Source organism: Sphaerodactylus townsendi, linkage group LG13 (genome assembly GCF_021028975.2).
Source record: "Sphaerodactylus townsendi isolate TG3544 linkage group LG13, MPM_Stown_v2.3, whole genome shotgun sequence".
NCBI lineage: Eukaryota > Metazoa > Chordata > Lepidosauria > Squamata > Sphaerodactylidae > Sphaerodactylus > Sphaerodactylus townsendi.
The window spans coordinates 56,399,815-56,421,768 of NC_059437.1; the positions used below are offsets into that span (position 1 = coordinate 56,399,815).

General features: G+C 48.2%; 1 protein-coding gene across 2 annotated transcripts; it reads right to left on the reverse strand.

Annotated features, from left to right (window-relative positions):
• Positions 1 to 250: 250 nt before the first annotated feature.
• On the reverse strand, positions 251 to 21,900 carry LOC125442753 (SV2 related protein). Of its 2 annotated transcripts, XM_048514399.1 has the most exons (16): positions 21,696 to 21,900; positions 19,053 to 19,213; positions 17,948 to 18,033; positions 17,652 to 17,750; positions 16,254 to 16,325; positions 14,797 to 14,921; positions 12,359 to 12,422; positions 11,197 to 11,322; positions 10,968 to 11,096; positions 10,694 to 10,767; positions 9,297 to 9,373; positions 8,714 to 8,821; positions 8,040 to 8,151; positions 7,498 to 7,579; positions 6,036 to 6,125; positions 251 to 4,946 (listed from the first exon to the last, which is right to left on the reverse strand). In XM_048514399.1, the coding sequence occupies exons 1-16, from the start codon at positions 21,728 to 21,730 to the stop codon at positions 4,755 to 4,757; spliced, it is 1,632 nt and encodes a 543-aa protein (XP_048370356.1). In that variant the 5' UTR covers positions 21,731 to 21,900; the 3' UTR covers positions 251 to 4,754. The 2 variants fall into 2 exon arrangements, with proteins under 2 accessions (XP_048370356.1, XP_048370357.1); XM_048514400.1 differs by lacking the exons at positions 19,053 to 19,213; positions 21,696 to 21,900 and having other exon boundaries at positions 17,896 to 17,983.
• Positions 21,901 to 21,954: the final 54 nt, after the last annotated feature.

Genomic DNA, 21,954 nt, shown 5'->3' on the forward strand with positions numbered 1-21,954 from the left:
GGTGTCTACTTTGGCAAGAGGAAGGGAAGGAGTTTATAAGCTGCTTTCCTTACCGGAGAGAAAGGTGGGGTGTAAATCCAAACTCTTCTTCTTCTATTCACAATTTTCTTAGTGTTGAAAATGAATTCAGAAGAAATGGCGAAGATGGTGGTGGGAAAGTCTTGAATGGGGTGTCATGATACATACTTTTGTGGTCGTCTTTGTTGGGGGAGGGGGCTGGTCATTTGAAAGCAAAGGCCCTGAAATATCATTATTGTAAAAACTATTCATTTATTCAACATAAAATACCAACTGTTGAACTGAACGACCTAACATTGCATTATTAACAGAGAAACAAGAATCGAACGCAACAAGCTCAGTTTATCGATCTCTTTTCTTCGACATGAAAGTGTGCCTTGTTTAAAAACTGTACATTCAAACACAAGAGAAACATTCAGTGTTCTTTTTCAGCAAGCATCAAGAAATACAAAGATCACTCATCACAGCAGATGCAGAGAACCACTTTCCTGTCGGGACAGTATTGCACTTTTCACAAACTGATGGGCAGAATTCTGAACTTCACAATTAAGACTAATTCCACAAGATCTGCTGTGTTTTTAAAAGAATGCGCCAGCAGCATTGTACCGTTCCCAAGTGAAAAATTCAAAACAGTGTTTGGGATGGTATCTTTGGGATATTTTGTTATATGCAGTGTTAAACAAAAAGTCCAGCAGCAACTGAAAGATGAACAGATAAATAAATCACACAGGTATAGATTTTGTCAGCCTTTCAGGCACCACTTGACTTGTTTTAGTTCTTCTGCAACAGACTAACATAACTATCCCTTCTGGAATTACTATATATACACCAGTCATTTTCATTATCTTAAAAAACCCAAACACATGTCGTTTCTAAGCTTTCATGAACAGCATGTATTCATTCCAGAGTGGTTGGGTTTTTTTCACCAAAAAGTATAAGAAGCGTGTTTAGCACTGCTCAAGAGAAACTCTGTAGACTCACATGAAGTCTGGTTGAACTTGACAATCCTGCTTCAGGGTCATCATTATACAACAAAGGCTCTCCTCGTTGGCTGCAGGCGAGTCACTTTGCATTTAATAAAACACACAAAGCTAGCAGAATTTCAAGAAGCTTTATGTGGGCACGTTGACATTACAAATTCACCAGGCTCCAGCCTTTCCAGCAACCTTCCCAGGGGCAGCGCCATAAAGCTGGCAGAATGGATCGAGCCCAAGATGGTTTTTTACTCTTAGAAGCAGGTGGGCTTTGAAGATTTCCCACAATTCTAACTGCTCTCCAGACTGCACAGATCAGTCCCCCTGAAGCAAATAATGCTATAGGGTAGACTCTATAGCATTATTACACCCCGTATGGCCCCCCTCAAACCCCTCCCTCCCTAAGCACCACCCCCAAATCTACAGGAATTTCCCATCCTACAGTTGGCAATACTGGGAGGAAAGCGGTGTCTGGAATGAGTGGGGGAGGGCAAGGCACGGCTCATGGGCTTCGTTGGCTGATCCCTGCTTGAAACTCTCCACATGGCTTGCAAGTGCCTTTTCACTTAGTGAGTAGATTTCCCATGCAAGTGAAATGTACCTCCTTCCCAGTGCCCATTTGGTAGCTGTCTCAGCCTGGTGTTGTAAAGCACGGAAGGGTTTTGATGTCTGGAAGGCAGCAGCTGAGGCTATGAAAAGATGAGCTTAGAATGTTTCCCTGCTTATATCTGATCCTGAGACTTTTACTGTCTACTGAAGGTGGCTGAATCGGAGTTCCTTCACTGTCATTATGCCTGTCTCTTCGGGGGAAAAATACATACAAGGTTCTTTGGCCTTTCATATTGTTTGGCATTTTAGCAAGTGGTTTGAAGGACTATGCTCATATTAACTTTTGCAAAGCACTTTGAATAGAACAGCTTAAATCTCCATGGAGTGTTTATCTACTTGATGGCTGAAATTGTGTCTGGAAACAGATAAATATTTTTTCTATTGCTGTTTTTGTCTTTCTGGTCATAACAGATTCTGTAGGTTTTTGCATGGTTTTCAAAGCCTGCAATGCCTGTTTGACTGGAGACAAAAGTAATAGGTTCATACACTATGGGAAGCAAAGACTGTCTCAAACCACTTTCCTTTCCAGCCTGAGTCAGCTTTTTGGTCATCAAGCCACCTCTTTCAGGTCTCAGAGACAACTTCAAATAAGACCCCTCCTCCAACAATTAAAAGATCAAAGCATACAGTTGCTTGCATTTGGGTGAAACTTCTGGCCATATATGTGTTGATTTCCCAGACCTAGTTGAGAAGTACAGACAAGCTGTTTACATTTTGACTAGATGTTCCCTCTCCAGCTGGGCTTCCCAAAGAGACCCATAAGACATCAAGAAGACTTGGTTGCAATCCATGTTGCTTTGTTCCTCGTTCACCGGTTTGCAGTTGAAACTCCTGGCCAGTGACCAAGATAGACTAATGACATTTCAGTCCAAGCCAAGCCAACTTCATCACATAATCAACAACATACATCTCATGAATCTGACAGAGCATTAACTTTTGGAAGCTCATACCCCCCAAATCATATCAGTGCCCTAAGGTGCTACAGGACTTGAATCTAGCTGATGGACACCCCAAGATCCCTTGTGATGGGAGAAAACTCTTGGATCGTGCAGGACTATGTGCAGGCCAAGAGCAGCACCCAAGGGTGGACTGGGCCTTTAACTTGCCTGGGCCATCACCCTAGAAGCCAGCTGCATGGCTCAGATCCAGACAGTGCTGGTGACGAGACGTTAGCTTGCCTGTCAGCAGATGGTCGTTCTAGTGGCACAGGAAAAGGCAGCAGGCAAGCCAGTGACTATTGCCCTCACCGCTCGCTGGGTTGTTTTGATTTCCCAGTCTGCCCCTGGCTGCACCCAAAATGGGCAGCTGTGTCACACAGGATGATAGGACATGCTCATCAGGTCATCCTCTGCTTCATGCACACCTGTCCCTCCAGGGAGCTGTTGACTCACGCCTCGTTTGGAGCCTTCTGGGCATTCATGAGCTGGCACCTAGTCAACTTCTGTAAGGTGTCAGGCACAGCCAACTGTCCCGCTGCTGTTTTAATTTGATAGTAAATTTGGTTTCGTTTAATACTGATTCTCGTTTCCAAGTGCATCGGTTTAAAATACGTCTCCCTTGAAAAGTTCAGTTAATAAGTGGAGCAGAAGAATGTTGGAGTAATTAATTCCAATACATTCCATAAATACTGAAAGGCCACAGAGTACAGTTCAGTGTGGGCCTAAACTATTCCGTCACTCAGACGAGAGTTGCAGGCACAGAACTGCCCACACTTCAGCGTCAGAAATATCGGCTGCCTTTGATAGATTCTGCCTTCACCTGGGGCTTCCTGATAAAGATGTGATGCCACTTGAAGTCCTTTATGTTATCGAACATCTCATTGTGTGTACCACAAACATCAATGAGTCCACAGAAGAAAGGTCTACGAATGGCTGTGAATTGTGATATTTAAATGGAACCTGCATATCTTGAGGCAGTATACCTCTGAACTCCCAATGCAGAGATGCAAACGGCAGGGAAAGAAATCGTCATTGCTTCCTGCTTGCGAGCTTCCCAGAGATATCTGGCTGCTATAGTTTCTTCCAACAGTTAGAAACAGGTTACTGGGCTGGATATATTTCCAATCCAAGAGGACTCGTGTCCTTAACTGAGAGTCGTAGCTTCAAGACAGATTCATGCCCAGTTCAAAGGCCGTCCTATCAGTATTCAATACATTTCCAAACATTCTGGAGCATCATCCAAGATAGACCAATCAGTTTCCTGCAGACCAGGATCTACCCCCACATTTATCGTCAGCTCTCAAGCCATGGGGTAGTAGCATTAGAAGAGAGTTGTTTCCCCCCCGGATATAGTCATCCTGGAGAGCACATTTATGTCCCATGCCTACTCCTCTGACCTCTAATACTGGCAACTCAGATGCAAGAACAATCCAAGAAAAGTGTACGGGAGGTGTACCCCATGCAGTGATAACCAGCACAAATCTCTGCATGTACACACACACACAAAACCAGAACCACAGCAGCAATCTTCGTTGACTTACCCAACACAGGACCGAACCACTAAAAAAAATGCAGTTCTGTTCTTAGGCTACCAGCAAGACCTTTTCAGAAATGATGTTATTTTTAGGACTGGCCTCTCGCTCAAGCCGTGCTCTGTGTCAGATTTTTAGTGCCCAGAACGACCTCAAGAAACCAACCTTTCTGGCAAGGAACACGAGGAAGCGCTGACAGACTCACAACACTTGGTTGATGCTGGATGGCTGCTCATGACTGGTGTTGAATTCACAAGTGCACAGAACCGGCTGCGTGCCATTCTAGAGACAGGTGCGCTGTAGACGGGGCTGCTTGCTTGCAGGTGTCGAGAGCATCTTTCATCTCAAGGTGGGCCGAGACTCAGTTGCGTTCCTTGAGTTGCTTTGCTTGACTTGGCAACAGGAAGCGGTCAGCTCGGCAGTTAACCACGAGAACAAAGGAGGGCCCGGTCTTTCTCTGCCTGGCTGAGTCACATCCCTGCAAGTCACAAACACCCACCCGCTTCCCCTCTCCAAACTCTCTCTTTGCGCAAGCGGCAGCCGTGGGGGGCAGCCCAAAGGAGTCTCAGAAACAGGTCAAGCTTTTTTGATCCATGGCAGCGCCCAGGTCTTCTGCCTCTCAGACCAGGTGGGGGCTTTGGGGTGGGAAAACCTCCAGGCTTCCTTCTCCTACACGTCCTGCATCAGCCCTGAGAGCCAGAGTTGGATCGGGGGACTCCTCGCCCAAACATCTCCTGGCCCCATTCTCTGTGGGTGGACTCCTGTAAGCCCCGGCCTTTTGTCTCGATGGGCAGCAAGCAGGAGGCCACGGCAGCCACGAGGCAGCAGCCACTGTACACGACCAGCGTCAGGTAAACGGAGGATTCCAGCATCACCTGCCAGGAGGAGGAGAAGATGAGAAAAGGCAGCAGCTCTGGTGAACACACAGACTGACTCAGGGCTCCTGACTGGGTCTCAAGGGTCTTGGGAGGACTGGGGCTCCAGTCTGTCCTCTAGCATAGTCCGGTTTCAGCCCTGTAGCTCTTTAGAGACCAACAAGATTTTGGGGGTAGAAGCTTTCGAGAGTTAAAGCTTTCTTTGTCAGATACAAGTCAGAACGGAGATCTGTGCTCTTACATCACAGTCAGAAGGTGAAGAGGTGTAGCGAAGAAGAGGAGGAGGAGGAGGAGGAGAAGAAGAGTTTGGATTTATATCCCCCTTCTCTCTCCTGTAAGGAGACTCAAAGGGGCTGACAAACTCCTTACCCTTCCCCCCTCACAACAAACACCCTGTGAGGTCCCTACTCAGCCCTGAGGAGAGGGGTCCATTATTCTGAATTTGTGAATGAACTGAAGTTTAACAATTTCATGTTGTAATCTCCACTTGAAGCTTCGCTGGGGGAGGACTGCAACTCTTAGGTCAGCAACAGAATGGCCTGGAAGATTAAAATGTTCTCCCATTGGTTTTTGAGTGCTGTGATTTTTAATGTTGGATTTATGGATGGATTTATTCATGTATGGATTTATTCATTTGCCCGTCACCTTTTGTCTGGGACATAAAGACACAGAGATCTCCATCCCAGCTTGTATCCTATGAAGGGAGATTTGACTCTGGAAAGCTTATAGCCCCTGAAATCTTGCTGGTCTTTAAGGTGCTTCTGGACTTGAAGCTAATGACGTCCCTTGCAACCTGCATGGCAGGATTGGTGCTTCTGAGGCAGCGTGAAGGACACCTGTCTTTTCTCAGGTACCCGCTCTGCCCACATGTCTGATTTTTGCACCCCTTGAAGAGTGCAAGAAGCACACCCATGCCCAAGGGGTCTCCCTCCAGAGCAAGAGAAGGACTCCGCTGGTTCACTTCAATTAGCTAACATTTTGGCCACGTTCTTACAGGGGGTTATCATTGGCCACTTGAAGAACAATCCGCTGTCCACACCGCTGTGTCCTGAGAAAACCCAGGGACGCAGCGGGTGATCTTTTTTTTACCTGTGCAATGAATGGAGTGATGAGAGCACCGACTCTGGCGACCCCACTGCATGTCCCCAGGCCCAGAGCACGGGTGGCTGTCGGGTAAACCTGCAAGAAAACCACAGATGTTAAGAGCCACCGATCTCCCACAGATCTTCTGGACTACTAGACTTTCATAGGGTTCGTTGCGCTTAAATCCAAGTAACCTTCCTGAAGTATACCGGCTTAGACATGGAAGATGTGATACTGGAAGGAATATCCCGTGGTGGCGAACCTTTGGCACTCCAGATGTAATGGGCTACAATTCCCATCAGCCTCTGCCAGCATGGCCAATGGGTCGTGCTGGCAAGGGCTGATGGGAATTGTAGTCCATAACATCTGGAGTGCCAAAGGTTCGCCACCACTGGATATACCCTGGCTGTGGGTAGAATGGCCATTCCCTCACAATCAGTCCACACTGTCTGCCTCTGGGCCATTGAGGGAAACAGGTGCAGAGCTCAGAGGCCAACAAGAGTTCCCACAAATTTGGGGATAACACAATTCGCACTCTGTTGGAAGTTCCTGCTGATGGAGACCACCAGACCACCTGAGGAAGGAGACTGTGCGATGCACAAAAATCCGTTGCTTTGAGTCTTTCAAGGATTCTTTCTTGGCTTTGGGGCAGCATGAAGATCTCCTGCCTCCCTAGCTGCTGCAGACAGATAGACTGCACCCCACCCAGAATCCCCGTCAGCTCAGGTGGCCGACATCTAGGCAAGGCCTGGAAATATCCCCATATTGCAAATGATATCACTGGGCATAGAATGAAAATGCTGGGGGGAAGAATTAGGACTAATAAAAGGAAACAATTCTTCACGCAACGTGTGATTGGTGTTTGGAATATGCTGCCACAGGAGGTGGTGATGGCCACTAACCTGGATAGCATTAAAAGGGGCTTAGATAGATTTATGGAGGAGAAGTCCATCTATGGCTACCAATCTTGATCCTCCTTGATCTGAGATTGCAAATGCCTTAGCAGACCAGGTGCTCAGGAGCAGCAGCAGCAGCAGAAGGCCATCGCTTTCATCTCCTGCAGGTGAGCTCCCAAAGGCACCTGGTGGGCCACTGCGAGTAGCAGAGAGCTGGACTAGATGGACTCTGGTCTGATCCAGCTGGCTTGTTCTTATGTTCTTATGTTCTTTTGTGTGCGTGTGACTGGAGAAAATAGCTGCTTTGGAGGGTGGATTTATAGCATTACACCATACTGAGGTCCCAAACCCCACCCTCCTCAGGCTCCATCCCCAAATCTCCAGGAATTTCCCAACACAGAGTTGGCAACCCCAGAAACAGTGGCATGCCCCGCTCTGCTTTGTTCCTTCCAGGTTAACAGCCTCCCACCCCAAAATTCCATGTCTGTTGCCACTCATTATTCACCCCTGGCTCTTGGAAGGCAATACATTGGACAGCAGCTCCCCCTTTAGAGAACAATGGGTTTCCTTACCTCAGGGGTGTAAACGTAAGCAGCCTGAAATCCTCCAGAAATAAAAGCTCTTGCAATGAATAACAGCACAGTGAGAACTTTTCTGAAACAAGGACAGGACAAGATGGATTGAAAATAATGTTGCATGCAGACCCGAGACAGTAATTTCATGGCTGTGATGTATTTGGGCTGGTCTTGACCCTTCTCTGCAATGACTTGGAAGTCAAAAGGGCAGATAGCATAGAAAATAAGCATCGCCAAAGCTGCAATTGCAATTCTTTGCACTCCTGTTGAATCTTCCTCACATTGCTCCAAACTGGTTTATTTGTTTTGAATGTGCAAACGAGAAGGAAAAGAACAGATCCCGTACAAACAGCTTTCAAAATGTTAAAACCCCTAAAGGAAAGTGATTTTCAGGAGCTTCCACAAGTTTAAATCAATCCCTAAAGAATCACCAAACTGTAGCTGCCCAGTATTTGAAAAGGAGGGAGCAGATATCCCACACACCACTTCGGCAATTTTTTTTCACGTTCTTTCCCATTTGTCTGCATCACATTTCTCACCTGCCAACACAGAGAAAGAGCAGGAGACTGCAAAGTGAGAAGACCAAAAAAGAGAGCGCCATGGTTTTCTTCCGTCCAATCCGGTCAATGATCCATAGGGTCACCAGGACACCTGGAAAAAGTGAGGGCTTTGCTTATTCAATTTTGCTACCAGTGGCCTTGTGAATCACCACTGCCCTGGTCTCCGGGGGGCAAAGAAGAATTTTCTGCAAGTGATCACAAAAGGAAACTTAACTTTTAAGTCACAACTAATGTGGGCAAGTGCAAACTATGGGGCTAATAAAACAGTTTATCGGGCATGATCTTATATTGATTTATCAGCCAGGCCAGATTAAGGATATCCTGCTCTGCTTCTCTGGCCCTTGTTTCTCATGACCCCTGTTGTCAGCAACTCCAACAGACCAGAGGGCATCTGATGCAATTTTTAACATCCCCCAAAATTGTATCTGTCGCCTTAACATGAATCTGGGGTTGGTAGCTACTAGGTAAAGCTTAAAGAGAGCACTTTTGGGAACCACTGCAAATAATATTCATAAATGGTACATAGTGCTAATACGACTCGTACTGCAGTTTCAGTATTCCTGGTCTCAAGTGTGAATTGCTTCCAGGCCTGTGGCTTCCCCGAGAGAAAACAGCCTGCAGCAATGTACGGCATGCCTTTTCCAGTTGCCTACCTGGGAACTCGGACAGAGTGGTCCACAGCAAATCAAGGTAGTCCTTCTCGGTTAGATATTCACAGGCCAAGCTGCATTTGGCCTTCACCGTTTTCCTTCTGCTAGATACTTCAATAGGGGAGAAGGAGAAGGTGTGACATTTTCAGTCATCTCTTGACATTTTTTTGACCTGGCCTGCTGATCTCCCTTTCACTGGTGCCTGTCCAGAGGCCAGAGCAGGGTTCTACAACCTGCGACTCTCCAGATGTTCATGATGGGAATTGTAGTTCATGAACATCTGGAGAGCCGCAGGTTGCAGACCCCTGGGCCAGAGGGTCCAAGCCAGGGGTGGTGAACTCATTCGTGACTAGGACAGGATATAGCATAAGCATGGCTTGGTTCGGCTGGGCCCTGGGGAATGGGGTGGGGCTTTTGAGGGTTTTTCAGACCTATGAGCTAGCTAACATCCCCCCCTCCCCACCCGTTGCTCCCTATCTGGCTTGGCGAGCTGGGCTGGATTTGGCCCCTAAGCCTCATATTTGATACCCCTGGTCTAATCTGGGCTTTCTGACAGTTGTATGTCCTGAGACAAGACCATACTCACTGCTGCAGATGTCTCCTGCTTGGAAGAGCTCCGTCGTTAATAAAACTAATCCATAATAAGAAAAGGCATTGGAGAACCTGCGGGGAAAGCAATGGAAGCGTATCAAAGAGTCAGATGCATAATAAGTGACACAAAATTAAATGGGGCCACCTCTGAAAAGGTCCTTTCATTTAACTGAGGAAAGAAACTGAGGGCCTTTCCCCACCTCCTCTTTCCTCAAGTCCGCCGTGAACTGCACTTTACGAATTGTGCTGGCACCCTGGCGGCACTCTACCTTCAGGTGTCCCCATAACCCCGCACTCTGCGCGGGGTCATCAAAAGGCGCCCTTTGCAAGAGCGCCAGGGATGTCTCGCGCTGAGGGGGCGTGACAGCGGCAGAGTGGGGAGTGCCGGGGGACCCCACGCTACTCTCCTCAAGTAGCACGGGGCTTAAGGTAAGTGGGGAAAGGCCCTGAATCAGTCCAATCGAAGTTTAAGGTTGTAAGCTTGCAACAGAACATTTGGGGCAAGATTTCAATATGCCTGCGTAGAGCAGTCAGCAACCACAGAGCCAATGAAGAAGAGGACAGCCTGGATTTATACCCTGCTTTTCTCAACTGCGAGGGGTCGCGAAGCAGCTTACAATCTCCTTCCCTTCCTCTCCCCACAACAGACACCTTGTGAGGCAGGTGGGGCTGAGAGAGTTCTGAGAGAACTGTGACTAACCCGAGGTCAGGCTTCATGTGTGGGAATGGGGAAACAAACCTGGTTCACCAGATTAGAGTCCGCCACTCAGGTGGGGAATCAAATCCAGTTGGGACTAAACCAGCTCAGAAAAATCAGCAGAAGGCAGCAGGGTTCAGTGCTGTTCATGGCTGTGTAGAAGAGGAAAATCCAACTCGTGTAGCTTTCCTTACACCAGCCACATCATAATATAACAAGCGGTCCTTCCAAAATTGCCTGCTTAACACAAATGCCCAGGAATTTTTGTCTCTGGGGACCCTCTCTTTTCCTGCCTTGACAGCTGCAGGCCTCCCATCTTGTTGGGATTGAAACCCAGGAACCTGATTCCTTCTGTCGCCATGGTGGCTTGCAAGCCAAGGGAACTGCTGGGCTGATTACCTGCTGTGACACCACAGCTCTACCACTGGAGATTGACCAGAGGTTGATGCTGCAGGTACCAGGTGATGGAAGGAGCCAACAGGTTCCTATCTGAGTCTATAAATCTGCCAGCTATTTGGCCTCAGGCACAGACTGGGCTGCTTGTAGACTCTCCCTTCTTGTCCATGAAGCAAACTGCCCTCTTGCCTCTGATCCAGAATATATGGAGGAAGACTGAAAAGCATCTGCATAATGCAAGCAATAATGTCAGAGTTAATGAAGGATTGAACAAGTTTATAGAGGTTTGGTAAGCTCACCATATAAACCAAAGCAGAAGAGTTGTCCATCTAAATTGCGGAGTGAATAGGTCCCTTATTTTCCCACGGTCTTCCTGCGTGGAAACAACAGCAGTTTGAATGCTTGATATGGTTTGAAACCAAGAGCAAAATTTGAGAAGAGGGACCCTTGATACCACATCCCTTCGGAGCCCTTCTTGACTTATCATCTTTGCTCAAAGTATCCAGAATTGGGTCAAGACTCTGAGGTCCAGATCCATCCACTGAAACAAAGTGGGCCTTTGCTGAAACTCACCTGCCTAGAGATGATCAATTTGCCTAGAGGCATTGGAGCTCCGTTCTCATTGGCAATCCTTTTCAAAGTGGCAATGGCCTTTTCTTGGTTCCCAGACAGTACGTCATACCGGGCACTTTCTGGCAGCCACTGAGGGAGCAAAGGATGTCCATGGAAGAATGATAGACCAAGAACAAAATAAAAAAAAAACTACCATTAACCAGTTCCTCCCCAGCAAAAGAATACCTACGAAACACAAGATGGCGAACAGCAGAAGAGGGAGGGCTGAGAGGATGAGCAACCAACGCCAGCCCAGGGTGGGCATCACAAACACGGCGAGCAGGACTTCGAAGGCTGACCCGATGGCCCAGAACACCTGCCAGTGAAGAAGGGGAGAAGGCAACCGGGTTATCAGAGCAGGTGAAATAGAATATCCCTCCCGTTAACCTCTGAATCTTGTGCTTCCGGGCTCTGCAAGACAGGTTGAGCCCGGCATCCAGTCCAGAACTGGATTGGTTTCGTTTGAATAATTGGAATTCACCCACCAAAAGGCTGTGTGAGGAGGCTCAGTTAAGACCCACACCTCACACACCTGGAGAGCACAGGGGGGCTGGAATGCACCTGTTGTGGTTGTTGTTGTTAATTTGCTTGCCTTGACTTCATTATTTAGTTTTAAAGTAAATTGTTCCTGCTCTTAAATTAACTGATTATTTTAATGATTTGTTTTAATGAGATTGTTATTATGTATTTTATGGATTGTTGGTGTATAGTATGTTGTGAGCCGCCTCGAGCCCTTCGGGGATGAGGCGGCCTATAAATCCAACCAACCAACCAACCCACCCACCCACCCACCCACCCGCCAACAAATAAATATAATTCAACCTTCCTTGTGGTCATTCATTGCTTCAGAAAGCCATTCAAGTACACATAGGCTCATTCCACATGTGCAGAATAATGCACTTTCAAACTGCTTTCAGTGCTCTTTACAGCTGTGCGGAATAGCAAAATCCACTTGCAAACAGTTGTGAAAGTGGTTTGAAAATGCATTATTTTGCGTGTGCGGAAGGGGCCTCAATGTGCCTTTTTCTGTTCCTCACACCTGGCACAGACCAGCCCTTTAACCACTGTGGAAGTTCTTGCTGGTGGCCAAGGGCAAGCTGAACCAAGTAATCCCATCCCTGCTGCCTGTGGGCCAGATGGTCAGGAACTGCTGGGTAAGGGGAAACACACCTTGGTGGGGCCAGGGTCACCCTGGGAGGCAGCTTCCCAAACCATTGGCCCACCAACACTTTTCCCAGTGGCTTTCATGGCCAGTCTACCCCTCTGCTGCTGCTTCAGCAGGAGTATCCGCCCAGCATGAGCACACTGGAACCAAACGGGAACACTTTCCGTGTTGACCAAATGCCACCCACCTCAATTAGCAAAATGCATTTTGCTCTGGCTTTCATCGGAAGGAATTCTGCATATAAAGTGACCCTGAAGAGAACAAAAACACAGAGGAACACATTGAAGGAGGCGGGGGAGGAGGAAATCTGGATCTCTACTAAGTCTGTTTTATACAAAAGAAAAAGAAATTAAGAGTTTATCATGTGAATGAACATTAAGAACATAAGAACAAGCCAGCTGGATCAGACCAGAGTCCATCTAGTCCGGCACTCTGCTACCGTCAGTGGGCCTCCACCAGGGTGCCTTTTTTTTGGGGAGCCTCAAGCATGCAGTGAGGGCAGGAAAGCAAGGGCCGCCTGCTGCTGCTGCTCCTGAGCACCTAGTCTGTTAAGGCATTTGCAATCTCAGATCAAGGAGGATCAAGATTGGTAGCCATAGATCGACTTCTCCTCCATCAATCTGCCCAAGCCACTTTTAAAGCTATCCAGGTTAGTGGCCATCACCACCTCCTGTGGCAGCATATTCCAAACACCAATCACACGTTGCGTGAAGAAGTGTTTCCTTTGATTAGTCCTAATTCTTCCCCCCAGCATTTTCAGTGTATGCCCCCTGGTTCTAGTATTGTGAGAAAGAGAGAGAAATTTCTCTCTGATCTATGCATCTGATATCTTCCCATTACTGATCATTTAAGGTAGGACCGCTATCAGCCTGCCTCGTGTGGATACCCTGAAGTCAGTTATGGCAAAACCAACTCTTTCATTCTGGTATTTGCTTCCCTAGCCTACAGGCTGATTCACTGGAGGATGGCAATGGACCGCCTGCCATCCTGCATATGATCAGCAACCATGGATCAGGACTGAGGACAAGATAAAACGCCAAGGAACACTCTCAATCAATCGAAGTTAATGTGATGCAGTCCCTAGGAACCAACAAGTCTGTCCGCCCATCCCGTCCACGCTGGCTGGTATTAGAGTGGCATAATTCTTTTTCAGTTGCGCAGAGGGGAATCCATCATATCTGTAACTGCATTGAAAGCTTGGGCTCCATTTCCCTGGGAACAGCACTAGAAAAAACTTTAGCTGCGAATGGATATTGATTTTTTAAAAAAATTCAAACCCATTAGCTGTTGATTTTGGGCAGGCTTGAATTGCACTGGAATAGCCCCACCGTGGAGTCAGAGCATCAATGTTTAATAAGGCTAATTGAGGAGACGATGGAAGCAGAGACCATGTGCTGACCAGACAGAAGTATGTGGGGGTGGGGGTGGGGCAGGCTAAATGGGCCCGTTTTTTGTTTCTATCTAATCCTTCGTCTTCAGTAGTTAATGGCTGATTTCAGCAAAGCGTCTTCTACAGCAAAGCATCTATGAATAAAATGTAGCCCAGGCTCCTATTGCAGGAGAAAACCTGGGATCTCCAACAGCCAACAAAGTTAGTTAATGGCTGATTTCAAGAATTTTGCAGATCTTGATCTCCTAACTCTGGGTAATTTTTGCCTTCCCAGGAATGTTCTGGTCCATGCTGTTCAGGGAAGCTTTAACTATTTTGTAAGTCAGCTGAGCTCTTTTGCAGGCCAAGCAGAATAGCCATGAGAAGCCTGGACTGCTGGGGTAGAGAAGGGTATCTTGCAGAGGTGGGATCCAGCAGGTTCTCACAGGTTCCCGAGAGTAGGTTACTAATTATTTGTGTGTGCCGAGAGGGTGATTTTTGCCTTAGTTATGCACCTCAGTAGTAGCGTGCAGAACTTGAAGCAGTCTAGCAGGAGGTGCACCGGTGGTGTGCGTGGCAGCCTGCGCCTGGATGCATTCATTTCCCGCCCAAGGACCGGCGCAGCGACTGTGTCCTTGCCACAGCCCCGCCCAGGAATGCCCCACCCCTGGAATGCCCGGCCACGCCCCCGTCGTGCCCCGGCCAGCCCCATTGGCGCTACGCCACAGTTTGAATCCCACCACCATGGGAACCTGTTACTAAAATTTTTGGATCCCACCACTAGTATCTTGGCTACGGACTTTTTGCTCAAACAAGGCGACATGAAAGATGGCCAGGTTTTAATCCCCCTGCATTCTTGCAAGCATCACTGAACCCAGCCAGGAGGCCGATGAGAGGACAGCATCAAAAGTCCCAACTCTGCACTACTAGGTAGGAGGAGAAAGGTCTCTGTGCCACACAAGGAGGACAGGGGTCCTACAAGCTAGAAGAGAGTTATCAAATGACAGGGGAAGTAGTGACTGAAGGGAACCTCCACCTCCAGAGGCAGTCAACCTCTGAATCCCAGTGCCAGGAGGCAACATCAGGAGAAGGCCTCACTTAGCTTCTATGCCCTGTTGCTGGCCCCTGTGCAAGACAGGATGCTGGACTAGAAGGAGCCACTGGTCTGATCTGCCAGGCTTTTCTTATGGTATGATGGGGGAGCTGTTCAACTTGTAGAAGAAGAAACAGGATGGGAAATGGGAGTATCTACTTACGACTGAGGCACTCCTCCAATGCCGAAGCCCACCAAGCCCCGCAGTACCAAGATCCAGCTGTAGATTGGTGCAAATCCACTGAGGACCCCATAATATAAGGTCCACAACACACTAATCTTGAGCCCCTGCATAGAATTAGGACAGAAGGGAAAGTCCTTAGAAAGATGGAGAAAGCAATGAAAACACTGTCGTCGCCCCCCAGTTCTTCGCTGGAGCACCACATTGATGATAATCCCTGTACTTTTTAAGAACATAAGAACAAGCCAGGTGGATCAGACCAGAGTCCATCTAGTCCTGGCCCAGTCTTCTTCTCCACTGCTACTCCTCTGCTGGTTCCAGAGACTGAAGTAAAGACTGACTGACTCACCTCTCAGCAGCCCCACCTCTCAGCAGCCCAGGACAAAGAGGAACCTCTGTTAACCCCTGTTAAGCCCCACCTCTCAGCAGCCTCAGCTCTCAGCAGCCTTACAAGGAGAAAAAGAGATAACCCCTGCTAACCCCTGTTAAAATACACTGTTTAGTGTGAATTCCAGGTGAATCCCAAAGACCCTGATCTAAGACCCTTCCCTTGGCCACTGAGGACTACCCTGGCTCCCAGTCTGTTCATCTGAAGGCATCCAACTAGCATACATTCCAGGTGAATCCTGTTGCCTTCTTCATTTTACAGCCTGTAAACTATATCTGTAAATATAAACCAGAAAGCAACCAGAATGGTAACCTAAGAGGGGAGGGGACAAATGGTGGCATTTGCATGCAGCAGTTAGCGTGCAGGACTGGGGGAATTAGAGCTCATGTCCTTAGTCTGCCATCAAATGCCCTGGCTGACTCTCTATCTCAGCCTAAGCTACCTCACAGCACTGGACAGATGAAATAGAGGCGGGCAGAATCACAGAGGCTGCATTGAGCTCCTTAGAGGAAGGCTGGGATACAAACATCCTCCTCACTGGGTCTCCACACTGATGGCCATGCAAGAAAGCTGGTGTCCCGTTTGCTTGCCTTTTGCAAGCATCTTGATTCCATCTGAAGTAACAAGAAGTCTGTTCTTCCCTTCCTTTGTGCGACTTTAAACTTTCTTTTTGTTTTCACATGTGAGAAATCTGATCTTTGTGCATTTAGAACTATAGTTTTTGGCATGTGCATACCAACCGTGAGATAAAAATGCTCTAAGTGGCTTATGTGAATCTGGCTCTAGAGAAGAGATAAGATGACTGGGTGGCTAAAGGGAGGAATTCATCTCCCTGATCTAAGACCCTTCTCTTGGCCACTGAGGACTACCCTGGCTCCCAGTCTGTCCATCCGAAGGCATCCAACTAGCATACATTCCAGGTGAATCCCAAAGACCCTGATCTAAGACCCTTTCCTTGGCCACTGAGGACTACCCTGGCTCCCAATCTGTCCATCTGAAGGCATCCAACTAGCATACATTCCAGGTGAATCCCAGACTCCCAAAGACTTACTGTTTTTCTTCCGTACTGGTCTGAGATGTTTCCCCAGAGGGTAGAGCTTGACATCATGCCCACAAACACAACCTGTGGTAAATAAAAGGAGTACACTTTGATTCCTGCAGGCTGAGATGGGAGTTTTGTCAGAGAAACATTCAGAGGCAAAGGTACGATGAAAAGTAATTTTTCACCAAACTTTAAAACACTCTCAAAGCGGGCATTTAACAGAAACATTTGGAATCCAGAGCAGTGTTTGCAAAAAAGCCTATGAATTGGACAGATTCAGGAGGTGGCCAATGAAGGTTACGATCAGCCTGTAGAGAGAAGGCATCCAACCTGTACCTCGAGGGTACCCCAGTATCTGAACTGTCAAGAAAAAAAATCCAGTCTCAATAATTTTTGCACGACTACCTTTTGAACTATCAATGGTAGCTCCAAGGGTAGCCAGGAGTGCCCTTCAGCAGCTTTGGCAGGTGAGCCAGCTGTGGCCTTTCCTGGATAGAAAAGATCTTGCCACAGCGGTGTGCATCTTGGGAACCTTTAGATTAGATTACTGCAATGAACTCTATGTGGGGCTGCCCTTGAAGATTGTCAGGAAGCTACAGTTGGTACAGAATGCTGCAGCTAAAATACTGGCTGGAGTGGGCCATAGACACAATATCACTCCAGTGATGTCTACAGTGGATTCCAGTTTGGTTCTGGACTGAATTGAAGGCAATGGTTTTGACCTTTAAAGCCCTGTATGACCTAGCCTCAGTGTCCCTTAAGGACTGCCTGCTTCCATATGAGTGCACTTGATCACTAAGGTCATCTTCAGGGAATCTGTTTTTTTGCTTCTACCACCTTTGGCTAGATGGGCAGCATCCCAGGAAACAGTCTGCTTGGTTGTGACACCAACATTGTGGAATTCCCTCCGCAGAGAGATTCATCTGTTCCCTTTGATCATTACTAGTTGAGGGAGACTTTTATGTATCTGTTCCTTCCCTCACTGACCCTCACTGACCAGCCTTCCAGTGTATTCATTTTTTGCTTTCTTGTTTTAAATTGCTTTAATTATTTTGTATATCTTTTTGAGTTGTTCTTAATATTTTTGACTGTTTGCCACCTTGGGGACTGTAAGCTGGGTGGAGTGTCATGGAAGTGTTTTAAATTAAATGAACGAATACAGGAAATCATCCCACGGGTAGGTAATGTAGCAACTGTGACTCAAGCTCTTTGTGTTCCGCAACAGAGAGATGGCGGGAGGGAGGGAGGGAGAGAGATGGAAGAAGAGAAACAGAGAGAGAGAGACCGAGTCTCTGTCCCCAAACCAGTGAACTTTTTGGAATGAATGGGTTTTTATTCTGTTAACAACCTACAGCAACGAGTCAAAAAAACCTTGGAGAATACAGGTGCTGTCTGCTATTTTCCTACCGAAGTGAGCAATGCCACCTGCCAGGTGGGTAATCGCCACTCACAGTGAAGCTGAGGTGCTAGGATGCTCAGAATCATCATTTCCATAGCGTCGGCCATCTAGAAGGGTGAGAAGGAAGAAGCTGTTACGATGAGCATTGGTTGGAGGACGAATGGGCAGGAGTTCTCTTCGGGATAAAGTTCCCCCGTTATTTTCTTGGGGAGACAAGGATGAAAGAGGGGAGGGGCTGAAAGTGGTCCACACCCTGCGATCCACAACCCAGGCTCGGCTTTGACCATTGGTCTGTTCTACTTGCCCATGCTAAGCCTGTCAGAATGGAGAGTTTCCACTGGAACTTGCCAAAACCTATGGCTTCCACCGCATCTTCCACCATAAAAGTATCTGGAGGAGAAATCAAACGCTCTAGTTAATGGTGTTGATCAACCTGCTACGGCAGCTGCAAACTGTCTGCCCTGTCTGAAACAAGGGTTCACTTTGCTCATTGATTCTGCACACTCAACGGACATCAAGAAGAGAAGAAGAGAGCTTGCATTAGCACCCTGCTTTACTCAACCTTTAATGAGTCTCAAAGCAGTTTACAAACTCCTTCCTCTCCTCACAAGAGACACCTTGTGATGGGCTGAGAGACTCCCGAGAGGTCTGTGACTAGCCCCACGTCATCCGGCGGGGAAACAAATCCAGTTCTCCAGATTAGAGTCCACTACTCATGTGGAGGAGTGGGGAATTAAACCTGGTTCTCTAGATTAGAGTCCACCTGCTCTTAACCACTACCAGGGGTCTGCAACCTATGGCTCTCTAGATGTTCATGGACTACAATTCCCATCAGCCACCGCCAGCAGCAGTCCATGAACATCTGGAGAGCCACAGGTTGCAGACCCCTACACTACACCATGATGGATCTCGTCAGAATCAAGACTGCCTCAGAAGTCTGCAACAGATAAGCTTGGAGCATCCTCTGAGCAAGGACATTGGGTGCCCCACCAAAGTAGGTCAGTAGAAGGTGGGAAATTCTGAAGCTGAAAGGTCCCCAATTATGTTGTGAAGTTTAATCTCGGCTCACATGATAATGAACATGTTGCAACATTCAGATATCATTTTCAGAGGTTCACAGAGATGGCAGTGTTGCCATCCCCATATTGCAGATGGTGGAACAGAGTCTGCAGGACAATGCTTTGCCTGAGGCTGCTGGGAGATCTGTGGCGGAGGTGAGATTTCAGCCAGAGATCTCTTCTCACAGTCCATTTTCCATTACAGTTAGGAACAAACAGCTTCCTCTGAACAAAGGTCTTCCTGTCCTCCTTGAGATCTGAATCCAAAACCTTCCCCTTTAAATTTTATTTTTAAAGCCCTGGAATATTTTGCTCTTTGTTGAAGCCTGGCTGGACCTTCTCTCCACTCACCATCCGTCGGATTGGCAAACTCCTTTGGCACCGTTCCGCCATCTTCCAGCTCCACAGGCTCTAGCACTGTCTGGACTCCCTCGATCTGGACTTCATGCTCACCCGATACGGCATCCTCCTCTGACCGGGAACTTTCCCCTGTGCGGCGGAACTTGACCACCCTAGCGACATGGAAATGACAGTCAACAGCTGTCACGGGTGCCCAGAAGAAGCAGGAGCCCAATACAGGGACTCCCCACCAGCCCAGCTTCCACCCAATTGGTGCGCAGGACTCACTTCCACTGCTGGAAGTGAGTCTTGCATGCTGATTGGTAGGAAGCGGGTCATAACATTCCAATCCATAGCGAATTATGTATAAGGATGGAGTCCATTGCAAAATTAACTCCACTCCCCCATACCCATCTTGCCCTTTATGAACTGGACAATAAAAACTCTCCAGCTTTCCAGAGTGGGAACAAATAATGTGTCCAACTCTGGTTAGATTCTTTCTGAATACCAATCTTGATCCTCTTTGATCTGAGATTGCAAATGCCTTAACAGTCCAGGTGCTCGGGAGCAGCAGCAGCAGCAGAAGGCCATTGCTTTCACCTCCTGCACGTGAGCTCCGAAAGGCACCTGGTGGGCCACTGCGAGTAGCAGAGAGCTGGACTAGATGGACTCTGGTCTGATCCAGCTGGCTTGTTCTTATGTTCTTATGGATTCACTGCAGTGTCTGTTCTAAAGGTACATTTTGTTGTAAAGGTTCTGGTCTGTGTTTAATTTTGGTTAAAACTCCATCCTAAGGGGAGATAAAGACCAGAATGATGAGTTGCCTTTGTCGGTTATTGTGACCCCAGCAAGGGGTTTCAAGGCAAGTGAGAAGCAGAGGTGGTTTGCCATTGCCTTCCACCACCCATGGATGGCCCAGCCTATCGGAAGCAAAGCAGGGCCTACCCTGGTTAGTACGATGATAGGTCCACCAAGGAAGTCCAGAGTTGCTACACAGAGACAAGCCATGGCAAACCACCTCTGACCACCTCTTGCCTTGAAAGCCCCAGGAATGCCTCCATAAGCTGCCTGCAACCTGAGCACATGTGCACACACAATTCATTTCTGCCAACAGAACTGTGAGATGGGGAGAGAATTTGAGGTGATGGACCATGAGACATGGGGCCAGGGGCGAGCTGCGCTGCTCTTGTTCTCGTGCTCCCAATTAGATCCCTCCTCATAACAGAATAAGTGAATTTGGGCAATCTTAAAAAACAGACATGCTGATCCTGCTCCATCATTTCCCTAGGAGAGGGATGGGGAGGACACACAGGGCCCAAAAGGTGGGTATGCTAAGCAAAAATGAGCTTTCCATTTGCAGCGCTGGCTGCTGGGAACTGTGGCTGGTGGGTAGCAGGCCTCTTGTTCTCTGATGTTATTGGGCTCTGGTGAGACTCCTGCCCTTATTCGACCTGCACTCTCACTGTCTGTGCTGGCTGGCGGTTGTTGAGTTCCTCGTGGCCTTTCTCAAACTCTAAATTGATAACTGAACATATTTTCGTTTTACAAAGACATTAAGTCAGTCTTCCAAAAGACACCAGTCCTTTTAAACCTGTTTTGATCGTTCTTCCGAGATATGATTTGTGCACTCAGATCACCTTGTCAACAGAGAAACACAGACTAAATAAATACAAATGTTTTGCATTCGAAAGGAATTTTCAAGCCTGGTTCTGAGGAGAAACAAATTAAAGGTCAACTGGGGTCCATTTGAACTGAGAAAGCAAAATACAGCTGACCTTCTAGCCTGATCTATTCAGGGGTAATCCCGTTGATGCCAAAGAAATCCACTAATGCCCCTTCGTGACTCGTGCCTTGTTTATTCCTGACACATCTTTGTGGGTGGGGAGGGGGTTGGGGCGGAGTACTCTGGCATGCACTACGAACCTCACAGCTCTGAAATTGAGCTGATGATGCATTTGCTAAAGGGAAAGAAGTCACGTTAGGGACTTCCTCAGGTGACAAAAACCATCAGCACATCGCAAAGCAAAGCACAAAACAAAGGTTATTATTTTTGCACAGTTCTGATAGCCAGACAGAAGGTGGCTCAGCAAATTCAAAACCCCGCAGTTGTGTGGGCGCCACGGCTCGCTGCCTGCAGCCATCCAAGCAGGGAGAATCCCACCCCCCTGCAGCAGGGCCTGTTCTCCAAAACCCCCAGTTCCCAGTGGGAATCCCCCCACCTGCTCACACATACACTTGCGAATCTCTCCCCAAAGCTGCCTTTTGCAGGAAAAAAAACGAGAGCTCCCCACTATCCCTGCAGGAACGAGAATGATAGAAGGAAAAGAAGTCTTGCGCGCAGAGAGGTTTAGAGATTCAGCCCGGCCGCTCTTGCTTCGGGAGCCACGCTCGTTTCCTTTGGAAGCCCCCCCCCCCTTTGGAAAAGCGAGCAGAGCCCCCTCCTGGCTTGCAAAACAAAACGGAGCCAGAAGAAGTCGGCGCCGGCGCCATTGGTTCTGCCAGGGTGGGGGTGGGGGTGTCGGTCCCGGAAAATGGCTCACTCCCCTTGGGCCCTGGGCATTGCGCTGGCTGCTGCAGGGAAGAGGGGCTGGCCGGGGCCCTGAAACTGCCCTGGGGGGCAACCTCCCCCCACCCACCCACCCCCGCATTACTCACGGCAGCTGTCGGAGCTGGAATAAATCTTCCTCCATTGCAAAGGCGGAGCCGGAGGCGCCTCTCGCATCGCCCTTACATGGCGCGCACGGGCGAGGCGAGGGGAGGCGCGCCGAGTTCAGGAGCTGCTGGTGCTGGACAGCTCCCGCCTCTCTCCGCCCCCGCCCTCCCCTCCTCCCTCCGCCTGGCTGGGCCAGAGACTCCCTTCCGGGGCTGTTCCCCCGGCCTGGGGGGCTCAACAGCAGCTCCGCCCCCCCCCTCA

Bases quoted from the DNA above. Each gene is read 5' to 3' on its own strand.
- LOC125442753 (XM_048514399.1), bottom strand. From the start codon at position 21,730: ATGGAGGAAGATTTATTCCAGCTCCGACAGCTGCC. The intron at 17,751-17,947 runs GCAAGTAGAACA...TCACCCTTCTAG, and splicing joins TTCTGACAGGCTTAGCATGG to ATGGCCGACGCTATGGAAAT. The intron at 9,374-10,693 runs GTGAGCTTACCA...CTTTCCCCGCAG, and splicing joins CTTCTGCTTTGGTTTATATG to GTTCTCCAATGCCTTTTCTT.